This window comes from Pneumocystis murina, assembly GCF_000349005.2.
Source record: "Pneumocystis murina B123 chromosome Unknown supercont1.5, whole genome shotgun sequence".
NCBI classification, from domain to species: Eukaryota; Fungi; Ascomycota; class Pneumocystomycetes; order Pneumocystales; family Pneumocystaceae; genus Pneumocystis; species Pneumocystis murina.
In genome coordinates, this window is record NW_017802363.1 from 172,275 (window position 1) to 196,308 (window position 24,034).

The 24,034-nt window shown below is 26.7% G+C and overlaps 13 protein-coding genes across 13 annotated transcripts; 8 read left to right on the forward strand and 5 right to left on the reverse strand.

The window, feature by feature from the left end:
* Positions 1-15: 15 nt before the first annotated feature.
* Positions 16-2,701, forward strand: PNEG_00083 (hypothetical protein). Its single transcript, XM_007873748.1, has 9 exons — positions 16-81; positions 133-465; positions 509-586; positions 634-749; positions 795-1,179; positions 1,228-1,485; positions 1,528-1,773; positions 1,824-2,585; positions 2,635-2,701. Exons 1-9 carry the CDS (start codon positions 76-78, stop codon positions 2,671-2,673), a joined length of 2,223 nt encoding a protein of 740 aa, XP_007871939.1. The 5' UTR covers positions 16-75; the 3' UTR covers positions 2,674-2,701.
* Positions 2,702-2,854: 153 nt separating this feature from the next.
* Positions 2,855-3,517, reverse strand: PNEG_00084 (hypothetical protein; the record flags this gene model as incomplete). Its single annotated transcript, XM_007873750.2, has 3 exons — positions 2,855-2,891; positions 2,935-3,382; positions 3,442-3,517. 3 exons carry the CDS (start codon positions 3,515-3,517, stop codon positions 2,855-2,857), a joined length of 561 nt encoding a protein of 186 aa, XP_007871941.1.
* Positions 3,518-3,618: 101 nt separating this feature from the next.
* Positions 3,619-4,886, forward strand: PNEG_00085 (ribosome biogenesis protein nsa2). Its single transcript, XM_007873751.1, has 9 exons — positions 3,619-3,656; positions 3,700-3,767; positions 3,814-3,933; positions 3,983-4,295; positions 4,346-4,356; positions 4,398-4,536; positions 4,582-4,647; positions 4,690-4,723; positions 4,765-4,886. The coding sequence occupies exons 1-9, from the start codon at positions 3,654-3,656 to the stop codon at positions 4,791-4,793; spliced, it is 783 nt and encodes a 260-aa protein (XP_007871942.1). The 5' UTR covers positions 3,619-3,653; the 3' UTR covers positions 4,794-4,886.
* A 263-nt stretch (positions 4,887-5,149) lies between these two features.
* Positions 5,150-6,265, forward strand: PNEG_00086 (hypothetical protein; the record flags this gene model as incomplete). The annotated part of the gene is made up of 4 exons (XM_007873752.2): positions 5,150-5,221; positions 5,264-5,554; positions 5,601-5,876; positions 5,921-6,265. 4 exons carry the CDS (start codon positions 5,150-5,152, stop codon positions 6,263-6,265), a joined length of 984 nt encoding a protein of 327 aa, XP_007871943.1.
* A 354-nt stretch (positions 6,266-6,619) lies between these two features.
* PNEG_00087 (AMP deaminase) lies at positions 6,620-9,351 on the forward strand. Its single transcript, XM_007873753.1, has 12 exons — positions 6,620-6,797; positions 6,847-7,072; positions 7,123-7,374; positions 7,426-7,616; positions 7,658-7,723; positions 7,769-7,825; positions 7,873-7,977; positions 8,023-8,158; positions 8,205-8,271; positions 8,314-8,462; positions 8,505-9,067; positions 9,108-9,351. Exons 1-12 carry the CDS (start codon positions 6,660-6,662, stop codon positions 9,324-9,326), a joined length of 2,169 nt encoding a protein of 722 aa, XP_007871944.1. The 5' UTR covers positions 6,620-6,659; the 3' UTR covers positions 9,327-9,351.
* Positions 9,352-9,537: 186 nt separating this feature from the next.
* Positions 9,538-10,665, reverse strand: PNEG_00088 (hypothetical protein; the record flags this gene model as incomplete). Its single annotated transcript, XM_007873754.1, has 4 exons — positions 9,538-10,119; positions 10,173-10,409; positions 10,468-10,600; positions 10,652-10,665. The coding sequence occupies 4 exons, from the start codon at positions 10,663-10,665 to the stop codon at positions 9,538-9,540; spliced, it is 966 nt and encodes a 321-aa protein (XP_007871945.1).
* Positions 10,666-10,755: 90 nt separating this feature from the next.
* Positions 10,756-11,839, forward strand: PNEG_00089 (hypothetical protein; the record flags this gene model as incomplete). Its single annotated transcript, XM_007873755.1, has 3 exons — positions 10,756-10,956; positions 10,979-11,304; positions 11,350-11,839. The coding sequence occupies 3 exons, from the start codon at positions 10,756-10,758 to the stop codon at positions 11,837-11,839; spliced, it is 1,017 nt and encodes a 338-aa protein (XP_007871946.1).
* A 413-nt stretch (positions 11,840-12,252) lies between these two features.
* Positions 12,253-14,348, forward strand: PNEG_00090 (hypothetical protein; the record flags this gene model as incomplete). The annotated part of the gene is made up of 5 exons (XM_007873756.1): positions 12,253-12,378; positions 12,429-12,565; positions 12,618-13,248; positions 13,301-14,050; positions 14,094-14,348. The coding sequence occupies 5 exons, from the start codon at positions 12,253-12,255 to the stop codon at positions 14,346-14,348; spliced, it is 1,899 nt and encodes a 632-aa protein (XP_007871947.1).
* Positions 14,349-14,550: 202 nt separating this feature from the next.
* Positions 14,551-17,315, reverse strand: PNEG_00091 (hypothetical protein; the record flags this gene model as incomplete). Its single annotated transcript, XM_007873757.1, has 12 exons — positions 14,551-14,583; positions 14,632-15,020; positions 15,070-15,378; positions 15,419-15,880; positions 15,939-16,236; positions 16,281-16,377; positions 16,422-16,596; positions 16,647-16,835; positions 16,880-16,958; positions 17,002-17,038; positions 17,083-17,189; positions 17,238-17,315. The coding sequence occupies 12 exons, from the start codon at positions 17,313-17,315 to the stop codon at positions 14,551-14,553; spliced, it is 2,253 nt and encodes a 750-aa protein (XP_007871948.1).
* A 168-nt stretch (positions 17,316-17,483) lies between these two features.
* PNEG_00092 (hypothetical protein) lies at positions 17,484-19,446 on the forward strand. The gene is made up of 7 exons (XM_007873758.1): positions 17,484-17,576; positions 17,625-17,658; positions 17,710-17,963; positions 18,009-18,088; positions 18,136-19,048; positions 19,092-19,173; positions 19,215-19,446. The coding sequence occupies exons 1-7, from the start codon at positions 17,574-17,576 to the stop codon at positions 19,280-19,282; spliced, it is 1,434 nt and encodes a 477-aa protein (XP_007871949.1). The 5' UTR covers positions 17,484-17,573; the 3' UTR covers positions 19,283-19,446.
* On the reverse strand, positions 19,383-19,776 carry PNEG_00093 (hypothetical protein; the record flags this gene model as incomplete). The annotated part of the gene is made up of 3 exons (XM_007873759.1): positions 19,383-19,450; positions 19,505-19,691; positions 19,756-19,776. 3 exons carry the CDS (start codon positions 19,774-19,776, stop codon positions 19,383-19,385), a joined length of 276 nt encoding a protein of 91 aa, XP_007871950.1.
* Positions 19,777-19,891: 115 nt separating this feature from the next.
* On the reverse strand, positions 19,892-21,565 carry PNEG_00094 (26S protease regulatory subunit 7; the record flags this gene model as incomplete). Its single annotated transcript, XM_007873760.1, has 8 exons — positions 19,892-19,948; positions 19,996-20,096; positions 20,143-20,204; positions 20,247-20,737; positions 20,783-20,951; positions 21,004-21,323; positions 21,379-21,454; positions 21,531-21,565. 8 exons carry the CDS (start codon positions 21,563-21,565, stop codon positions 19,892-19,894), a joined length of 1,311 nt encoding a protein of 436 aa, XP_007871951.1.
* Positions 21,566-21,663: 98 nt separating this feature from the next.
* PNEG_00095 (T-complex protein 1 subunit delta) lies at positions 21,664-23,734 on the forward strand (the record flags this gene model as incomplete). Its single annotated transcript, XM_007873761.1, has 10 exons — positions 21,664-21,831; positions 21,873-22,015; positions 22,075-22,183; positions 22,231-22,373; positions 22,421-22,681; positions 22,726-22,962; positions 23,005-23,243; positions 23,287-23,521; positions 23,563-23,664; positions 23,708-23,734. The coding sequence occupies exons 1-10, from the start codon at positions 21,747-21,749 to the stop codon at positions 23,732-23,734; spliced, it is 1,581 nt and encodes a 526-aa protein (XP_007871952.1). The 5' UTR covers positions 21,664-21,746.
* Between the last annotated feature and the right edge of the window lie 300 nt (positions 23,735-24,034).

The following is a 24,034-nucleotide window of genomic DNA, read 5'->3' on the forward strand; positions in this document are numbered from 1 at the left end:
AGATCTTAATATAAGAAAACTATATCTTTCTATAATTTACATGAAACAGAAAAAAAGGATCTTTAAGGGTTATAAATGAAGGTTTATAGAGAAATTAAAATCTAAAAGAAATATACTAAGTAAAGGAATTAGTCACAGGATATACAGATGAACACGCAGAATCTCTCAAGAAAAGTATCAAAAATATCTCTTGATTTTTCTACAGAAGAAGCATCAGATAATGAATTTGAATTTGAAAGCGCGTATGCTAGAATGTTATTTGCTAAAGATAGAAAATCAGGAGAAAGGAATTGTATAGAAGATAATAAATATGATATTAAGAAAATAAGGAAAAAAAGATCTATTAAAAAAGAGAGGGAATCACCAAATGAAATTTTAAAACAAAATATAGAAGAATCTAATTCTACATTACAAACAATCAGGAGCATGGAGAATGCAGGAAGGAATTATATATATGATAAAAAAGTATAGTATTTTATCTACTTTTTTTTATTTATTTAGGGTCTAGAATGATTTTATAGAAAAAAGTATAAATTACCATAAGAATCTTAAATATACGGAAGAATTACAGTCAATGCCACAAAAGGTATGAGTTTTGTAGGAATTATTTATATAATAATATTTATATTTAAGGAGTTAGTTGATATTTCTGCTTTTTCAAATTCTATGGCACTTATAACAGCACAAACTAAAATAAATCAACATAGTCAAGAATCACATACATTTCAAACTCCAGCTTTAAAACAAAGGTATAAGGGGTTTTATTTTCAAGATTTGTTTTTTAAATTCTACAGTTGGGGAATTAATGCATCGTCTTCAGCTCGTTGGAAACGTATTGGACGAATAGGCTTAGGACCACCAAAACGTGCAGAGCGTCTTTCAAGTGAAAGTGTGGATGAACTTGAAAATGGCACAGAAGTAAGACAAGAAGATTCTAAACTTCCTTTTTTAGGAGCAGAAAAGCAAGACATACAAACTTTTAATGGTGGTAAAGAAAATATACCACATGAACATATTATGAATAAGGAAAATCAATTTGACATTTTTCCTGTACTCTCGAATTCAACGTCACCAATAGAAAATCAAAAAACATCCCCAAAGAAGTTCAAAAAAATGCAATCTTTATTGATAAATCCAGTAAACTGTCTTCAAGATACAGATTTAATTGTTCAAAATAAAGTCGTAAACTTCATCTTTTGAATTAATAGTATACTAAATTGTGTAAAGAATGAATCTGTTTTACCAGTTTATATATCAAAATCATCACTTTTTGAAAATTTACAGAAAAATATAGAAACAAATTCTCCAAAGGACTCTTCTATTAAGAAATCTGATTCATGTTGTTTGCAATCAATGTTAAAATCTGAAAAGAAAAATTCAGTAGATGTAAATGACAATGTTTTACCTCAAACAAATTCTCCTAACACAAAAACTAATTTATCATCATTGCAAAATGTTTCTTCGAAATCTAAATCCATTACTTATGTATATATATCCTTTAATATCACGTCTTCTAATTTTTATTAGGTAAATTCGAAACCTTACAATCGATTAGATCTTATAGGAAGAGGAGGAAGTAGTAAAGTGTTTAGAGTAATGGACCAAAATCATAAAATGTTTGCTCTTAAAAAAGTTCATTTCGACAAAGCAGACAAAAGTGCAATTGTTAATTTCAAAGACGAAATTGAATTATTAAAAAAACTTTCAGGGCATGAGAGAATTATTAAATTATATGATTCTGAAATTAATGATACAAAAGGTTATTTAACAATGGTACAAATATAAACTTTAAAATTTATATAATTATATATAATAATTTATAGATATTAGAAATCGGAGAAATCGATTTATCACATTTACTTGCAAAACAACATCAAAGACCGTTAGATATAAACTTTGTTCGATTATATTGGGATCAAATGCTTCAGGCTGTTCAGGCTGTTCATGATCAAAAAATTGTTCATTCTGACCTAAAACCTGCGAATTTTTTGCTTGTTGAAGGTTCTCTTAAATTAATAGATTTCGGTATTGCTAAAGCGATCGGAAATGATACTACAAACATTCATCGTGATTCACAAATAGGAACTATTAATTATATGTCTCCAGAAGCATTATCTGAAGCACATTCTAGTACACCAGGAGAACAAAAAGTGATGAAACTAGGAAGAGCAAGTGATATATGGAGCCTGGGATGCATATTATATCAAATGGTATATGGAAAAACACCTTTTGCTCATCTAACAATGTTTCAAAAAATCAAAGCAATACCGGATCCTAAGCATTCTATCAATTTTCCAACTATGGCATTTCCTATTGCACATAATGGACAAAGTCAACCAGATGGTGTTAGAGTTAATAAAAATTTGATAAAAGTTATGAAAAGTTGTCTTGAAAGAGATCAAACAAAAAGAAAAACAATACCAGAATTATTACAAGACCGGTTTTTGCAACCTGAAAAACATCTACAAAATGAAAAGCCAACTGTCAGACTAACATTAGAACAAATGATCCAATTAGTTGAACAAATAGTAGAAGCAGTAAAATCCGAAAAACATACTTTGGAACAATTAAAAGCAGCAACTAATGTAGGGTTCTTTTCTATTTTAATGTTATTCTTCTAAAATCGTATGATAGGAATCTTTTGCGAGATTATTAGAAATCCAAGAAGGCTAACAAAAAGCTATAATAGCCATATTTGAAAAGATATTTAACGTTTAATTATTTATACTCCATCTATAAAAATTTCAAGATTCTAAAATTTACCAAAGAGATTAATATTAAAATATGGTTGGGTTTACCGAAATGGCATCTTTCTATTTCATTATCAAATCTTTTAAATTGCAAGTACATACTCCTATTTATGTATATCATGTATTGTAATCTCACAAATTCTAATATCAATTAAACTTTTTTTTTTTTTCAAAATCTATTTACCTTAATACTGTATAATCTTGTTTGCTTTTTACAACTTTTATACGTCTTTGTCTACGCTTCTTTTTTATAAAATATGACATGGGTGCCTTTGTTAATTCCAAAACTCTAGCTCTACATGTATAAAGTTTCTCATCTATATACGGTTGACCTTTTAATGTATAATTTCTTGACCCCAATTTAGAGATAGAATTTAACCTAATTATATCACCAGGCTTAACATCACACAATCTTTGAGGAAGTGTAACAACATCCCCTTCTGTAACAATAAAAGATCGGCCATATATATGTATAACAGCATAAAAAGAAGGTTCAGATAGAAATTTTTTAAATGGCGTAGTAATTAATGATGTAGATTCAACTGATGATTTAATTTTAGGAGATAAGGAAATAAACCTAGCAAAGAACGGAGGAAGTAGTCCTTTATTCTTTGAAAAAAAAAGTTTCCTTTCTAAATAAAAATCATAAGAAGTTTATAACTATTTTTCTTTATTTCTATCTCAAACTTGCCTATAAAAACCCCGTTTTTTCGAAAAAATAATAAAAGACATCTTCTTGAAGAACTAAATATGTTCCATTTCTTCATTAAAAACCCTTTTCCTTCAAATTAATAAATATATATTTTTTTAATAATTTTGAAGGTTATCGGGCTAGGACTTTAACGTCTGATATTTCTAAAAATCTATAAAAAGTTTAAATTTTGTCTAAATTATACTTAAAAAATGGTTTTAATTTTATTTTTCTTTAATATTTATTAAAAATGAGCAGCCCCAAGGGGATTATATTGAAAATCACATTAAAAAAAGAGGCCGCCGTCTTGATTTTGAGGAAAGAAAGTAGTTTTATTTTATAATCAAATAAAATAAGATTAAGGTATTTTAGACGTAAAAGAGAGGCTCATTTGGTTCATAAAAAGTCAGAATGTTCAAGAAAATTAAGAGGAATTAAAGCAAAAATCTATAATAAACAACGGCGACAGGAAAATATTAAAATGAGAAAATTGTAAGATTATTTTTACTATTTTAAGATTATTTATTAGTTTTTCGGATAGAATTAAAGAGCATGAAAAGAGAAATATAAAAGAAAAGATACCAAATAGCATTCCTGATGGAGCAGTACCGACATATCTATTAGATCGTGGAGATGAAAAACAAGCTAAAATACTTTCGAATATGGTAAAACAAAAAAGAAAAGATAAGGAAGGAAGATATTCTGTTCCTCTTCCGAAAGTTCGTGGAATTTCAGAGGAGGAGATATTTAAGGTTATTAAAACAGGGAAAAGCAAGAAAAAATCATGGAAACGATTGATTACAAAAGCAACATTTGTTGGGGAAGGATTTACACGAAAACCTGTTAAATATGAGGTAAATATGTTTTAAAAGTCTTTTATAATGTTTATTTAACTTTTGAAAAGAGATTTATAAGGTTTTTTAGTCTTTTTTAATATAAATATCTAATTAATTAAGACCTATGGCTCTTCGACAAAAAAAAGCCAATGTTACTCATCCAAAATTGGCAGTAACCATGCAGTTTCCTATCCTCGGTGTTAAAAAAAATCCCCAATCTCCTATGTATACACAATTAGGTGTTCTAACAAAAGGAACTGTAAATAAAAAACAAGTATGTCTATAGTTCTTCTAATTTATATAGATTATTGAGGTAAATGTAAGTGAAATGGGTCTTGTAACACCTGGAGGAAAGGTAGTCTGGGGAAAAGTATCAAATACATAATTTTTATTCATTTTATAATATATATAGTATGCTCAAATAACAAATAATCCTGAAAACGATGGTATTTAACTTTTTTTATCCATTTATATTAATAGCTTTTAGGTTGCGTCAATGCAATTTTACTTGTATAAATGAATTTTTATCTATATTTCTTATTTATAATTCATCATATATAAATTTTCTCTCTAAATTTGCATTTTCATCATTTATAAAGTAATTTCATAATTACTAATAATATTACTGATATTTTATTTATTTTAATCTTATTATAAAATATTATTTCAATTATTCATATAACATTTTTATTTTTAATTTTTCATAACCTATATCTTAAAAACAACATTCAATTAAAATAAATATATAATTCTTTTTCTTTTTAAAGATAAATATATCCTTTAGAAATAAGTATTTCATATTATTTTATTCAAGGTTCTATTACTTTTTATTTATAATTCGGCTCTTTAATTTTTCTGAATATCAAGAAAAAATGAAGAAAAACATAATTTTATGGATAATTCTCCCTTTCATACACATTTACGGGTTTTCTGTTTATGATGATGTATATTTTTTTATTTAAAAAAATCATTTTCATCAAAAATAGATCTTAAGTCAACCACGTTATCAAATAAACTTTAAAAAAATGCCTATATCAAGAGGAATAGTCAATGATCGTCTTTTAACTGACAATAGGACACATAAGGATGATATAGAATATGAGATATTAAAGCTTAAAAACGAGGAATATCTCTGCACAATACCTAAAGTTAATGATGAGTTAATAGAAAATGAAGAAACTCCAGAAGAAAAAATTAAAAAAGAACAAGAAGCAGATAAGGCATTAGAAAAAGGGCTAAAATTATTATCTTCTATGGAGAATACATGTATTTATTATGTAGGAAATGATTTAAATATTTAAAATATAAATAATTTAAAAATAGTTGGAAGGATGGTGGACATATGTTTTTTGTTATAATAAATATGCAAAACAATTTCATCAAAAAGAATGGGATGGTACTCAAAGAGGTCTTCGTATGTTAGAGAATCAAAGTGAAAATTATTATTTTTTAGGAAAGTTAAATGCAACTACAAAGAAAAAAGAACCAGAACTTCCGTCTAAAATAGAATATAATGGAGATTCTTATTATATTAGTCAGAGAATGCACGGAGGTACATATTGTAATCTTATTCAAGATAATCGACATATTGAAATTCAGGTATTTTTTTCAGATAAGAGTTTTATATTTAAATAATTTTTTAGTATATATGTGAACCTGATACTTATGACAAAATTATGTTTATATCAGAAGTTTCTACATGCTCATATAAAATGATTGTTCATACGTCAAAATTATGCAAAGAGTCTTTTTTTAATCAAATAAATAATAAAAACGTACATATTGTTAGTTGTGAAAAGATATTGAATAATAATGAATATGCCGAATTGATGAACGTTTTATATCCGAAAACACCTAATAATTTACGTTTGGATCTTTTCTTTTCTAATCTCAACGTTAAACATATTGCTAAACAAAAAAGAAAGAAGAGAATTGAGAAAAATAGAAATACATTTAATTCTTCATATATATATAAAAATGAAAACTAAAAATCACCAAAAGTAAATATTCTACAAAAATGAATAATTTCTTAACTGTCTATACAAATTCAAAAATTATCAATTAACTAACTATACAATAATATCCAAAAAACCTTACGAAAATAAACACAAAAAATCTAACTCAATTTATCATTATAATTTACAATTCTTAAATGATTCTATAAAAATAAGGGAATTCTAATTTTATAAAAAAGATTATTAATTCTTTAAACAAAATATTATTAATTCTCAATCATTTTATTACATTTCTGTATATAGGTTTTTGCTTATTTTAAAAACCTATTTTAACACTAATAAATATTTTAAAAAATAAATACTTTTCAAATGATAGGAAGATTTTACAAAAATTATTTTTATAAAACTAAACTTTTAATAAGATAAAATGAAGATGGATCAAAAAGATAAGGAATCTAATAGGTCTTTTTTAAATTCTTATGAAGAAGCTCATTTTTTTAATGATTTTTGCTGCATTGATTATCTCATTTTTAAAGGGTTATCTTATGGAAAAAAAGAAAAGAATGTATGTACAGGTGTATATAAATTATCTTATTATATTAATTCTTTTTTAGCAGGAAAATCACAATTATCTTTTATCTTTTAAAAAATTAAATTCATTAGAAAATAAAACATGTATAAAAAAATGTACAAATAGTTCTTATAAAAATGAAATTGAACTAAATATAAATCCAAGGGAAGTTCAAGAAAGATTTAATAGATGTTTATATTTTCGAGAATATTATACATTATATAAAGAGGCTCAAAATCTATATGAAGATAGGACAATTTGTGAGAGCAGTAGAATTCTTAAATATATTTATTTATATATCTGATTTCTAATACAACAGATTTAAAGTCAATGAAAAATTTAAAAAATACATGTTCTTCTTTATATAAATGTCTTATACTTCGCAATCAGTACATTAAATTTTCACTTCAACGTCATATTGATAACCCAAGACATGAAAAAGTATGGAACATATATCCAAAAGATAATGAAAAATTTGAGATTGAGAAATGTGTAATTCCAGGTAAAGATAATCAAATAAAATATAGATATGAAAGTTCAGGAATTTTTCAAACATATTCATCCCAAAATGGTATAATTATTAGGAAAAATTAAATTTAAAGCCTTTAATTATTTAATTTAGATATGGATATTGGTAATCCAGTATTAACTGTTCCAACAATATGCGAATTCTACGAAAATCTTAAAGAAATTTACATTGTAATAAATGATGAATCAATCAAGAAATTTGCTTCTGAAAGACTAAAAAATTTAGAAGATGAATGGGAAAAATATATAATATCTCATGAAAAAGACGAAATCATAAGAATTAAAGTATTTTTTTTTTTAAAAAATGAGATACTAATATATAAAAGCAAATTCCCCATAGAGACTTTTATAATATTAGAAAAGTTGATACGCATATTCATCACGATGCAACTGTTAATAATATTTTATATAAATGAATATAGTACTTATATTAATAGGCTACTCAAAAACATTTGTTGGAATTTATAAAAAGAAAACTGGAAAATTCTCCAAATGTATAATCTTATAATTCTTTAGATGTTTTATTTAATTTTTTTGATAGGATATTGTGTTATATCAAGATGGAAAATATCATACATTAAAAGATGTATTTGATTCTTTAAATTTAACTGCATATGATCTTACAATTGATATTCTTGATATGCATGTAAGTTTTTAAAATGAAATTATATATCAGATTGATCCTAAAAAGGCTTATAAAGATACGTTTCAGCATTTTGAAGTATTTAATTCAAAATTTAATCCATTTGGAAGACCCATATTTAAAACTATTTTCTTAAGTACAGATAATTATATGAAAGGAAAATATTTTGCGGAGCTTACACGCGGTATTTACCTGCTATTTACTATTTATTCTATATTTATTTTGTATAGAGCTTATTAACAAATTGGAAGCTGATAAATATAAAATGGCAGAATATAGACTTACTATTTTTGGAATGTTCGTTTTATAATTAATTTATATAAAGCTAATTATAAGTAGATCATTAGATGAATGGGATAAGTTAGCAGAATGGGTTATTGATAACAATTTATTTTCACCAAATGTTCGCTGGATAATACAAGTTCCTCGAATTTATAATGTTTTTAAAAAGATTGGGACTCTCAACAACATGGAGGAACATATAAAAAGTAGAAGACTAAATTTAATTTTTAATACTTATATTTTAATAGATTTTTTTCAGCCACTTTTTGAAATAACCCTTGATCCATCTAAAAATCCTAAGCTTCATATTTTTTTACAAAGAGTTGTTGGTTTTGATTCTGTAGATGATGAATCAAAGCCAGAAATTGAACTAGATTCTGAATTTTTAACTCCATCTTGGGATTATTTGGAAAATCCACCATATTTTTATTGGCATTATTATATATATATGAATACGGCAATTCTTAATCATTGGAGAAGAGAAAGAGGATTCAATACTTTCCTATTTAGGCCACATTCTGGAGAAGCAGGAGATATTAACCATCTTGCATGTTCATTTTTAACAAGTTATTCTATTAATCATGGAATTTTGCTAGAAAAAAATTATGCAATACAATATTTATATTATTTAGCTCAAATTGGAATTTCTATGTCTCCAATATCGAATAATTTATTATTTTTAAGGTTTCATGAAAACCCATTTCCACTTTTTTTTAAAAGAGGATTAAATGTAACGCTTTCTACAGATGATCCCGTTCAATTTCATTTTACAGAGGATCCACTTCTTGAAGAATATGCTATTGCTACTCAGGTATGAAATTTATAAGTTTATACTCTATTTAACATTTAAGATTTGGAATTTATCTGCTGTAGACATGTGTGAACTTGCACGCACTTCTGTTCTTCAGAGTGGTTTTGAATATAAACTTAAGATAAAATGGTTTGGAGATGAATTTCAGGATGAAAAGAAGACAAATATACCGAAAATTCGTTTAGATTTTAGGAAAAAGACATTTTTTTATGAGTTATTTATGTTAATTCAATATATTACTTTTGATTCAGAAAATTAGCTATTTTTAATATAAGAATCTTTCAACTTAATAGATACTAGTAATTATGTTATTGTCAATTATAATATATACTCCTAAATAAACAAAATATTATATAGTTTTATAAATATTTACATAAAATGTCATAGAGTATTTTAAATAAAAGTTTAATATATATCCTTTTCAAAATTATATACTGCACATTGTATTAAAACATTTAAAACTGCTTATTTTAGGTATGTAATGTTAAATCATCTTTAAAAGTAACTCGATGATGTTTTTTACCATTCTTATTAAAAGATTCATCCTCAATACTATCTTCAATCTTCCGTTTTAACCCCTTAAACTTCCGTGTTTGAAGCTGATTAATATTTTGTTTTTCTAAATGAATTTGTCCAATTTTATCACCCATTTTATCAATGTCAATATTCTTTTTGATTTTAGGCAGATGTTTTTTTGGTTTTTTCATAGCTTCTTTCATCATTTTCTCATTTGCTTCATGAGTCCTTTTAATTGAAAAATCATACCGTGGCCCCATTTCTTCCAATTCTATCTTTGAGCCTACTTGTTTTTCCTTTAAATATTTAATCATGTATACACGAAAAAAAATAGGAGGAAAAGGATTTTCATCCGTAGGCTCTTCAGTTAAAAGACATACAGCATACTGAATACCTTCAATATTCAACCGATCTGTTGTTTGACCATGAAAAAAATCAAGAAACATAGATTTACATAATTGATATTTTGGAGATGATTCAAATAATGATCCTGCAAATAAAATCATTGGTTTTAACCCAATAAAACATTTTTCATTCTTATAATATCAGTATAAACCCATATTTCTTTCTAATTATCAAAAAAACATACTTTAAATTCTATCATTGACACTGCATTTTCAATACGCAACTCAAGCATATCAAGAACTTGATAGTCAAACATACGAACAAAGATTAACGTATTCTGACGTTTCTTTCCATAACTTCCTATAACCAAAAAACTTGCATCATTTTTTTCTGATAAAAAATTCAATGAACTTGTATCTTCAAAAGGATAAATCTTATTTTTTCGAGAAAAATTGATTGCATTAGGTTTCTTTAACAAATACTAAATACCATTGAGTCAGAGAATTCGGGGATTTTCTCTTTTTTTATTATTTTCCTACCAAATCTAAAAGTGCTGTCTGAATTACTCTGTTTGTTGTTGATCCTCGTAAAAAAAGAACTGTCCGTCCAGATTCCTGTATTTTAGGCTCCCGTTTTTCAATTTCCCTTTTTGATCTTGCATTTCTCGGCTTTCTTTAAACAATTTAATACAGAAATTAGAAAAAAATACTAAGAAAAACTTACACAGCTCTTAACATCCTAAGATTTTTAAAAACTTAAGATTCGATAAGAAATTCTTAATCTCATTGATAAAGGGTAGGTCTAACCCTACTCTTAAGTTCTTAAAAATGCCTTTTTTTATTTCCTTCAGAAAACCTCTTCTTAATATAGTTAAAGCCTTCTCTACAAGATCTTTTATTAATCAATATCTTCCTGTTATCTCAGTAGCATGTTCTCCTGGCAAGAAATCCCAAACATCTAAGATTATACTAAGTTCATTGGATAATTCATGGGAAACATTAAAAAAAAGAATAAGAAATACAAGTCAAGTAAAGAATAGATCAAGAATAGATAGATTGGAGATTTAAGAATATTCAGGATTCATTTTTTGTATCGGAACTTAAAGAAATTGGAGGGAAAAAAGAAATAGCAGTTGGTATTTTTGATGGAGTTGGGGGTTGGGAAACATCTAATATTGATGTCAAATGTTTTTCATGGGGAATAAGTGAAAAAACAGAAAATATTTTTAAAGAACAGACAAAAAAAGAAGATACGATAGTAGAAGCTCTTAAAAAAGGGTTTGAAGAGGTTTTAATGGACAAAAATATAGTTGGAGGGGGAGCAACAGTATGTTTGGGTCAATTTTATTATGAAAAAGGAAATATAAAAATCATAAAGTAAGATATATTAAAAAGAGAGCGACTCTTTATAAAAATGATCAGTCTCGGAGATTCGGGATATTCAATTTATCGTAACGGGATTCTTTTATTCAAATCGAATATACAGACCCATTTTTTTAATGCACCTTTTCAGCTTTCTAAGATTCCTTTAGATCTTTTAAAACAAAGTAAAGAAGGGGGGAAAACATATTTAAAAAATGAAGTAGATGATGCAGATATATATAATCATGATTTAAAACATGGGGATGTAATTGTATTTGCAACAGATGGTGTTTTAGATAATTTATTTTTTGAGAATATGGAAATGATTATTACAAAAACACTTGTTAATGCAGGAATTTGGTTAAAATCAGGACAAAATGTCTTGCCATATGAAGGCAATATTTCAAAAGATCAATTATTAGTCGCTACACAAGTTTCTAAACATCTTGTTGTTTCTGCAAAAAAAATTGCACAAAACACAAAAATTGATACACCATTTGCTCAAGAAGCTAGAAAACATCATTTTTTTTATAAAGGAGGGTACAATTAGTCATTAATTATTCATTTCAGATAACTAATAAACAAATAGAAAGCCCGATGATATAACTGTCTTGGTTTTAATCATATTAGATGCTTCCTTTCTAACAACTCTATTTCCACACACTCTTTTTTGCGTATAACTTTATTTTTAAAATATTTTTTCTAAAAAAATTTCAATATATATTAATATCTAATCTTATCCGATTATCTCGATAAGATTAAAAAACCGATATAAAAACATTTTCAAAATACAAATTTTTGTTTTGGTGTTTCTAATTCCTGCAATTTCTTTCTATTAGATGATATTTATCTTATAAAATGTATTTTAAGAATCATTTTTAATACTTAATATCTGTCAAAATCAGTTTTTTAAGATAAAAAATATATTAAAAAAGAAGATTTTAAATAAAAATAAAAATTGAAATGGAGCGCCGAAAAGCAGAAATTGAAGAAAAACGGAACAAACTTGCAGCATTTCGGCGTCATATTCAAGAACGCCGAGGACAATTTGAACTTTCAAAAGCATCAGATGAAACAATGTCACAAGTTGTAAAGAAATTGAATTAGTTTATCTTAAAAAATTAATATGGTTCTATTAGGAAAAGAAAAACATGTTTGATAATAAGAAGGAAATTGATGATCTTGTGACACGTCTTATGGCAGACACAAAAATAGAGGAAAAAGAGGATTTGAAGGGAGAAATGCCCTTAAAAGTTGAAAAAAGGGAAACAAAAGAGTAGAAACCAATAGTATAATCCAGTTTAATTTATTAATCAGTTTTTTTTTAGGAAAATTAGTATTCAAAATGCTTATACATTGTCAGTGACGCCTCCTATTCATCTTTTTAATATACCGCCTTTACAACAAGAATTGAAGCCTATAACATATAATAAAGAGATTCAAACATCGTTTGAGTTGAATACCCCCCCAAAAAAAGAAATAGATATTGAAGCTCAAGTGGAAATTCGGTTAAAACAGGCATTAGATGAAGAGCTTCAAAAAGAGGAAATTCGTAGGAAAGAAGAACAGAATATAGATATAAAAATCGAAATTTTAAAAGATGAAAAACGAAATGATATATTTAATTCTACTTTATTTCAAAATTTTATAGAAAAATCATCAAAAATAATTGAACGAGTTTTGGATGAGGAATATCAACCAACTATAGACTATTCAGAAGATTATTCATTAAGCAAGGACAAACATACAGAAAAAAAGATTAAAGAAGTAATGCAATTTCAATGTGAAAAATGGACATCGAAAAAAGTGATCACTGATTTAGACTGGAGTAATCATTTTAAAGAATTATCTTTAGCTAGTTATTCAAAAAATAAAGGAATTTTTTCAAACTCTGATGGTCATGTTATGATATGGAATTTGCATCTACATGATAGACCTGAATATATCTTTAATTCCCAGGTTTAATATGATATCTTGAATTATCATATATAATTATCTAACCCTCATAAAGAGTGATATTTTATCAGCAAAGTTTTCACCTTTTCATTCTAATTTGATTATTGGTGGATCTTATAATGGACAAATTCTTCTATGGGATACAAGAGCAAATTCTCTTCCTGTTCTTATGACACCTTTAGCGTGTACAGGTCATTCACATCCTGTCTATAGTGTAAAAATTGTTGGTACGTCTAATGCAAACAATATTATCAGTATGAGTACAGATGGAATTGTTTGTGCCTGGACAGTTGATATGCTCACGCAGCCACAAGAAATACTTGAGTTAACCGCTCCGTCATCTTTTAAATACGATGATATTTGTTCTAGATGTATAGAATTTCCAGAATCGGACCCAACAACTTTTCTCGTAGGCACTGATGAAGGGAATATTTATTTTGTTAATAGGTATAATCGAGCAGGTGTAAAAGCTGGTATTAATCCTGGGCTTATATACAAGGGTCATATGGGTCCGATAACATCTATCTCATTTCATTCTTCTAAAGGACCATTGGACTTTGGTAATCTTGTTTTGAGTTCAAGTTTAGATTGGAGTATTAAATTATGGAAAATAAAGCCATCAACAGTTTTAAATACAAATCATTTAGATAAAGATCACAATTTGAATTCTAATATTCCAATTATGGAGTTTGATTGTGGTGAAATGATTTATGATATTAAATGGAGTCCTATTAGACCTGGTATATGGGCATCTGTAAATGGTGGTGGTTCTCTTGAAATTTGGAATTTAGATGCCAATACAGAGGTAAAAATAAAAATTTCTTCTTAGATTTTCTAAAAGAATTTAGATGCCAGTTGCACAAATCTTTCCATCTACAACATCTTCTACTAACAAAGCATTAAATAAATTATCTTGGGAAAGCTATGAAGGGAAGAGAATTGCAATAGGAGGATTAGATGGAGTTGTTTCTATTATCGATATTGGCGATTTTGGAGGAACAGAATTTAAACAAGAAGAATGGATAAAAATGAAAAAATTAGTAGATAAAAATAATAATCATGATAGAACAGGGTCAGAAATTAATGAAATTCGATATCTATAAACTATTTTGTTTTAAATATGCACATTCAATTTTATATTTTCAAAACTAAATCATATAAAATAAAAGTATATATTTGACATATTTAAAATATTTATTTAAAAAAATACATTTTTATCATTCTATAATTTTTAAAAACAATTAAAACTAATAATTTGTCTATATTATAGAAGAAATATTTTAAAAATTATAAAAATTATTAAGTCTATTTAGCAATATACTTTAAGTAAGCATAATCCTACAAATTTATATTAGGAAATATTTATAGATCTTAAAATTAAAATACCCAGTTAGGAGACCATTTCCTTTTATATAATTCATTAGAAGTTAATCCTGGTTTACCATATGTAAATGGAGAGAAAAAAATAAAACATGCTAAAAGAGAACTTGTCAATATCATGAACATAATTTTAGCCTTGTTTTGTGTATTAATTATTTTTTCTCTTCCTATATTTATTTTGTCTTTATTTTTTTTAAAAAAATAGGAAGAAATCAATGATTTACTATGTTTTTCAAATAATAATTGAAATAGGGATCCTGATAGAAGTGCAGAACAAATATGTGCAGGAAGATAATGATGTAAAAAGAGCTGGCGGCGCATTAAATAAAATGGAAAATAATGTAGCATCCAAGAGAAAAAGAAAAATGTGGTATAATTGTAGAACAATTCACGAGCTATTTAACAATCAATATTATTTTTATATAATATTTTTAAAATTCTTACATTCTTTAATTAAGTTTAAACCTCTTCGTAATAAAATTTGATCTGAAATTATAACAATAACAAAAATAATCGTAAATGAGAAAGTGAACCACCATCCAAGTGGGTTTCCCAATAAGTATATTTGTTTAAATTCAGATTCCTTAGTCCAAAAGCTAATTCCCCTGTTTAATATTGGCCATTCGATAGGATATGATGAATAAGGATGAGACTTAGTTAGCAAATTATTGTGTCGAAGCATAGAAAATTGTAATTCTATATATTTTTTAAAAAATGAAAGACTTCTAAGTGTATAATTTTTGATTTCGCGACCTATATTAATTAAAAAATAATTTATCATAAATAAACATACTAGTATCATTCAAGTCAACAATTTCATCAATAAGCCAAATATTATGCTCTTGTTTTATTTTTTTATTACCGTTAACCTCTTGTTGTTTAAAAGCCCAATCAGGCAAAGGATCTTTGTTAGACCACATTGCTACACCTGTTAATTTATGAATTAATTTAAATGTTTTGCCTTTTGTTTTAAGAACGGAATTATTTTTGTCATATTCACATTTAATTTGAAATATAGTCTCATTATAACGATCTTTCAATTGATTTGATATAGTAGTAAATTCCTGATTAGTTGGATATCTAGGAGATGCCACATCATGAGTCAACAGATAAGTATCTGTTGAAACGTGTTTCAATCTAATATAATCATTGTTTAATACACGCTTTTTCAATAATGTTTCATTAGATAAATAAGCTGGTTCAATAATCCAATGATTATTTGTATCATTATGTATATATGCAGTTACTTGTTGGCCTATATATTTTAAATTAAAATCAATATATATATATATATATATATATAATAATTAAACCTTGAGATGAAATACGACCATCATTATACCGTAAAGGATATCTAGCCGTATGTGAATGAAGAAAAGCATTTGTTTCCTTATGTTTTATAAGAATTTTATCATAATAATTAACCTCAATTGAGCTAGAAGAAAGAATATTGCCATCTAGAGTTTCTTGAAAAGATGGAGTCATAAATCTATCACCTGGTCCTGTCTTAGAAAGAATACTAAGATGAATATAAAACCAAAGTAAATATAGAATAAATGGAAATACTAGAAGAGATATGGCTCTAGCAATAAAATGTTTAGTAAAATAATTCTAAATATTTTTAAGGATTAAATCATAAATTTTACAAAATTTACCAAAGTATATCCCTTACGAATATCTAAAAGGTCCCATAAATCTATAACAACCATTACACCAATAGCCATATATGTAAATAATCCAATATATTTTGTACTTTAATACCTTAAAATTTAAAAATCAATAATTTTAAAAATTACCTAATTGTACATGATAAAAATAAACCAGTTAAAAAAAGCCATTTCCACCAAACAAAAGAAAATTCAAGATATCTTATATTAGAAAAACGAATATAACAATACAATGTAGACGTCATTAAAAAAATTAATATAGAATCTAGTAAAATAAGTCTAGATTGAGTCACTTGAGCATTATCTATAAAAAAAGATATTAATTGTATTTATTATAGAAACATATATATATACCAAAAAGAACAAGAGATGCTGCAAATGTTGATGAAAGAAGACTATGTCCTGAATGTTTCATAATTAAGAATACCAGAGGAACTACCATAGCACCAAAAAATGCTGGAACCAATCGAATATATACATAAGGAACACTATTTTCAATATAAGAATCTCCGATATTTTCAAAAAGAAAATGGCCATCATATCCTTTTAAAAATTATTATTTTATTATACAAAAATTAAAATATAACCAATTATCCATCCAAAAAATGCAAGTAAAAGTTTAGAAAATGGAGGATGTACATCAAAAAAGTATGTTCTCCTAAGATACTGTCCAATTATTAAATATTATTAAATAAATTATAAAAAAAACCAATGACATAAATTTCCCAAAATGAACTTCATCAAAACTAATAAAGTATAAGAATATAAAAAATTACCAAGAAATTCTTACACTACTTCTGAAGGATGATGAATATCATAAAACCGTGTTAGAAAACTTAATATAAAGATAATAACAAAGACAAATTCATATGTAAAAAACTTTTTAGATTTTTTTTCCTATAAAACCATGATCCAATAAATATTTAAAGAAGTTCACTAATATACCTTTTTAATTTCATCTTTTTCCTCTATTTTCTCAATTATTTCTGTCTTTTTTATACGGTTTCTAAGAAATGATTCCATAATGATAATAAAATATTTAAAAATTTTAAAAAATATAAAAATAATAATAAATATTTTATTTTCTATTATTTTTATTAAAATTTATTTTTATATTTTTTAAAATTTTTAAATATTTTATTAAAAATCGAGTTAACCTTTCAAAAAATATTAACAAATTTATTAATATTTGCTTAATATCTTATTAATGTCTTATTAATCATTGAATATCTTTGTTTAAAAAAGAAAAAACATTAAAAACCTTTTAAAAAACATGAAAAAATGGTAAAGAATTATTTGAAAGAAATAATCATTATTAACATTATATATAAGCTTATTAATAACGGAATTGTAGTAGAAAATCTTGGTAGAAATATAAAAGATCTATTTTGATTGAAAAATCTTATTTTTTGTTGAGAAAATGAAGCTTCAAATGAATATAATCGTTATTCAGAGAAAGAACAAATTATTTTGGCAGAATTTGAACGGCGACAGAAAATAAAGAGTATTTACATACCTACAGATGATGGGAAAGTGCGGGCAAAACTTCGTGAACTAGGCAAACCTATTACACTTTTTGGAGAAGGACCAGCAGATCGTAGAGATAGGTTAAGAGAATTATTAAGTAACTTTGATGGGACAGTGACATTTTCAGAAAAAGAAACAGAAGAAGTATGAAATGGGAATGTTTTTTATGTATAAAAGTTGACATTATAGATTGAAGAAGAGTTTTATACAAGTGGTACAGAAGAACTTCTTATTTGTAGAAGAAGGATTGCAGAATATTCATTAAACAGGTATTTAAAAATAGATAAAATTTTTTATATATGTTTATATGAGGAAGAGCACGAACAAGAATAGCACGACAAAAACTTGAATCTCGTATTCCTTTGATGAAAATTATTAATCATAGAAAGGCAATAAATAAGGAACTGAAAACCTATATTTCTTTGGGATCTCAAATATGTTCAGATAGACCTGTTGGTATTGCTAGATTTTCACCAAATTCTCAGTATATTGCATCAGGATCATGGTCTGGAACATGTAAACTTTATTCGATTCCTGATTTAGAAGAAAAACACAAATTTCGTTACCATGTGGATAAAATTGGAGGTATATCATGGAATCCCGGGGCTACTATTGGAGGTGTTTCAGAAGAAGCAATAAATTTAATCACAGGAGGGGGTGAAGGTGATATTTGTTTATGGAATTTAAAAAGCGAGACCCCAATATCTATTCTGAAGGGTCATGAAAATAGGGTTTGTAGAGTAGAATTTCATCCATCAGGAAATTATATTGGAAGTGCATCGTTTGATGGTACATGGCGTTTATGGGATATAACAACAACTGCAGAACTTTTGCGGCAGGAAGGACATTCTAGAGAGGTTTACGCTATTTCTTTTCAAAACGATGGTGCATTAGTATGTTCTGGGGGACTTGATGCTGTTGGAAGGGTCTGGGATTTACGGACAGGTCGTACAATTATGAATTTAGATGGGCATATTAAACCTATTCAATCCCTTGACTTTTCTCCCAATGGTTACCAAATTGCATCAGGATCAGCAGATGATTCAATTAAGATCTGGGATGTTCGAAAAATAAAATGTATATCTACGATTCCTGCACATAAAAATTTGGTCTCTGATGTTAGATTTTTTAAAACTGCTCATGAAGAAGTATTGATTCAAAGCAAAGAATTAATTCCAACAACTTCAGGAATTTACCTTGTTTCAAGTGGCTATGATGGAAGAGTAAATGTAGGTTATAAAATACTTATATATATACTAATACAATTATAAGATATGGAGCTCGGATGATTGGGTTTTAATAAAAAGCTTAATTGGTCATCCAGATAAAGTAATGAGTGTAGATATTTCAAAAGGTATTTTTTATTATATTAAAGCATTTTTAATGAATTTCAAGATAATCATTGGATTATTTCTGCAGGCTGGGATCGAACAATAAAATTATGGGGAAGTGAAACTTCATAGAGTCCTTATTTGGAAAAGTCCAAGCATAATATATCTTACATTTTGTTATCATTTCTTTTTCTTTTTCTTTCAAATAAGTATCCTTTACTATCTTTAAATATTAATGTAAACTTTCTTCTTCTAGCCTATTTAAATATGCTTCTAAATCAAAGTTTGGATCATTTAAATCTACAAAAATTAGTTATAATTATCATTTAATTATATTATTAAATTCTTTTTTACCTAAACTATTCGCTTTTAATAAAGATAGCGTATGAAGTTTTGCATATTCTATCCGTGCCTTGTGTATAACATCTTCTTTACGTTTATATAATTCTTCTTGCTCTTTTTTTTTCTTTTTTACTGCTAATGTATTACGATGTGTATATCCATATCCTATACCTGCTACAAGGGCTGACCATCTAAAAACCTATTTCCTTATAAATATTAAACATAAACATGATAAATTTATGCTAGATTTAATCTTTTCTTACATTCTGTATAACAGGTTCCATATTTTAATATTGAACGTTGACCCCTCAGCGCACATGAACGTAAAAAAAAATAAATATATAGAAAATAAGTTTTTTAAAACGAATATATGTTTTAAAATATGAAATATTATTTGAATTATTGGAATTGAAGATATTGAGATGTAGAGCTAAATTTTTGATTGCCTTTGATTACCTAAAGATGAAATTTTAGAATTATTTTAATATTATAAAAAAAAATACTTTGTTAACAGATTCGAGAAAATCTTTTTCTGTAACTACTTTTCGACGAGCTCTAATAGCAAACATTCCTGCTTCCGTACAAACAGAACGTAATTCAGCACCTATAGAATTTTATTTAAATAACCTAAAATAATTAATGTATATTACCAGTTGTATTGGGACATAAGCGAGAAATAAGTTCCCATCGAATATCTCTATCTACAGACATTCTATTCTGGTTAAAAAAAATTATATAAAAAAGTATTGCTTACGATCGTGTATGAATTTTTAGAATATTTGTACGTCCTTCTAAATCTGGTAAATTAAATTCAACCTTTCTGTCAATCCTCCCTGGTCGTAATAGAGCAGGATCTAATGTATCTGGTCTATTGGTTGCAAACATTACTTTAATATTACCACGCGGATCAAATCCATCCAATTGAGTAATTAATTCAAGCATTGTTCGTTGAACTTCATTATCTCCACCAGCGCCATCATCAAAACGGGTACCCCCAATAGCATCCACTTCATCAAAAAAAATGATGCAAGCTCTTTTAGTTCTTGCCATTTCAAAAAGTTCACGAACCATACGTGCACCTTCACCCACATATTTTTGAACTAATTCTGATCCAATTACACGAATAAATGTTGCATCTGTCCTATTTGCTACAGCCCGAGCACAAAGTGTTTTTCCTGTTCCAGGAGGGCCATAAAGCATAATACCCTTAGGGGGGTCAATTCCAAGATTTACAAAGCGTTCTGGCTAATTATAATTAAAAAAATATGAAATATCACTAATATATTATACCAGAAGAAGAGGAAGTTCAACTACTTCCCTCAATTTTTCTATTTGTTCTTTACAGCCACCAATATCATTATATGTAACATCTGGCTTATCTTCTACTTGCATCATAGTCACAGAAGGATCAATTTTTGGAGGTAACGGAAGTTGTATAGCATATTTCTGTCGCTCAACTCTATTTCTTTGTAAACAAAAAAATAAATGGTTTATTAATATAAAAATTATACCCCACTCGCATTCCTTCTTCGATATCTGTAGGACTCACTCTATCACCAAGTTTAACAACAAACTTTGCAATTTGCTTGACATTAATAACATATTTATTTGCTTCAAGATCATCTTTATTCTGAATAATTTTTGTACAACGTGCTACTTGTAAAGGTTGTTCTTCTGACATACGTTGTCTATCTTTTGCAAGATCCCAAAAACGCCTATCAAGAACACCTGTTTCTGCTTCTTTAACACCAAGGACTTCATTTACTTTCTTTTGAAGTTCTTTAATATCTGTATCAATTTTAGATAAAAGATCATGATATGGTCCTGTTCCCTGTATAATTTATTCATTAAAATTTCTTTTTTCCTCAAAAAAAAATAATAATTACATATGTTTTCAGTAAAAGAATATCGCCATCATCTAAAGGAACTATTTTCTCCTCTTCTTTATCATCATCTACAACTCTAAAATAATTATTAGTATTTTCTTATTATTTTTTTATTTTTGGTCGTTTTTTTTTGGAAAAAAAACATTCCCTACTTTTTATATTCTTCCCAATTCTCTTTTGGAGGCATTTTTATGAATATCTATGTTCTTTGTCCCTTTTTCTTTTAAAATTCTAGTATTTAATTAAAATCTTATGTTGTACGATATAACGTCAACCTTAAAATTAAAAATTTTAAAAAAATAAGTAAAAGTTATTTAAAATCATAAGAAATTCTTAATCAAATCTTAAGAATCTTATTTTCTTTAAGAATGGTGGATTCAAAACTTACAAAACAATTTCAAGATAAAGAAAAGTCAAATTCAGTAAGATTATCAAATATAACAGCAGCCAAAGGTTAGTATTTTTTAATAAGAAGGTTTCTAACTATTGTATAGCAGTTGCTGATACAATTCGCACATCTTTAGGTCCAAAAGGCATGGACAAGATGATACAAACAAGTAAAGGGGATGTAATATTAACTAATGATGGAGCTACTATTTTAAAACATTTATCAGTTGTACATCCAGCAGCAAAAATGGTGAATATTTATTTTATTAGTTTTTTTTAAAGAAGAATATTAAGATATATTTGTTTTAGTTAGTAGATGTATCATTTTCTCAAGATATTGAGGCAGGTGATGGAACTACTACGGTTGTTGTTATTACAGGTAGTCTTTTAAGCGCAGCAGAAAAATTACTGGCAAAGGGTTTGTTTTATAAGGATTTTATATTAATAAGTTGATTTAATAAAAAGGAATTCATCCTACAATTATTGCGGAATCTTTTCAAAGAGCGGCAGCTCATGCTGTCAATGCTCTTGAAGCATGTTCGAAAGAAATTGATCTTTCAGATAGAAACACACTTATTCGTGTTGCAAGTACATCTCTTAATTCAAAGGTAAATATATGTTATATTTTTTATTTTTTTGTATCTTATACAAAAAGATTGTTTCTCAATATTCAGTATTATTGGCACCTATCGCTGTAGATGCTATTACAAAAGTCATTAGTTCCTTTTCAGCAAATAATGTTGATATTTATGATATCCGAATTGTTAAAAAGGTTGGTGGTACTATTGACGATACAGAACTTATAGACGGACTTGTTTTATCACAATCTGTAATTAAAACAACAGGAGGACCCATACGAATAGAGAAGGCTAAAATAGGATTAATTCAATTTCAATTGTCGCCTCCAAAGCCTGATGTTTGATGCTTTTTTTTCTTTATATTTAAACTGACTTTTTAAAGTTGGAAAATCAAATTATTGTTAACGATTATCGTCAAATGGATAGAATTTTAAAAGAAGAAAGACAATATATACTTAATATTTGTAAAAAAATTAAAAAAACTGGGTGTAATGTACTACTTATACAGAAATCAATTTTAAGAGATGCTGTTAATGATCTTTCTCTTCATTTTCTATCAAAATTAAAAATTCTTGTTATTAAAGATATTGAACGTGATGAAATTGAATTTATTTGTAAAGTATTAATAATTTTTTTAACTTATTTTTGGTAATAATAATAGAGCACTGGTTGTAAACCTATTGCAGATATTGATTCTTTTACTGAAGATAAACTTGGGAGTGCCGATCTTGTAGAAGAAGTTCAGTCATATGGTGAACATATTGTAAAAATCACAGGTGTAAAAGGTTCTGTAAAAACTGTTTCTATATTGTGTCGTGGTGCAAATCAACTTGTTTTAGAAGAAGCAGAACGCTCTCTTCATGATGCTCTTTGTGTTATTCGCTGTTTGGTTAAGAAAAGGTTTGTATTATTTTTTTCTTTGATATATAATTAATCATTATAGGGCGCTTATTGCAGGAGGAGGTGCACCTGAAATTGAAGCATCACAACATTTAATGAAGCTTGCTAGGACGTTAAGTGGGACGGAAGCCTTTTGTTTTCAGGCTTTTGCAGAAGCTTTAGAAGTAATACCGATCACACTTGCTGAAAATGCTGGATTGGATAGTATTAAAATAATTACAGAATTAAGAAATAGACATGAAAAAGGCGAAATAACAGCTGGAATTAATGTTCGAAAGGTTTTTTTTTTTTAATAAAATTTCTCTTACTTATTTTTAAGGGAATGGTTACAAATATTCTTGAAGAAAATATTTTTCAGCCTTTATTAGTAAGCACATCTGCTTTAGAATTATCCGCAGAAACGTGCAAAATGATATTAAAAGTTAGTTATTTTGATATTTATATATCTTTTATTAATTATTTAGGTTGATGATCTGACTTTTAGTCGTTAAGGCTATGTTGTAATTAATATATTTATATTTTTTTTTGAAAAAATAAATCTAAAGAAATAGAATTGAAAAAATAAATTAAATTTTTTAAAGACTATTATTTAATACTTTCATTTAATTTTTTAGCTGTTTAATACGGTTAAAGGTGTAAAAAGAACATTTTATTAATATTATTAAACTATATTAACGATTAAACCCGTTTAAAATGAAAATTATGCTTTTTTAGCCCTTTAAAACGTCTAAATATTCTTTAAGAAGTCATAATAGAATGTATTTTTGTATAAAAAATGCCTATAAAACCAA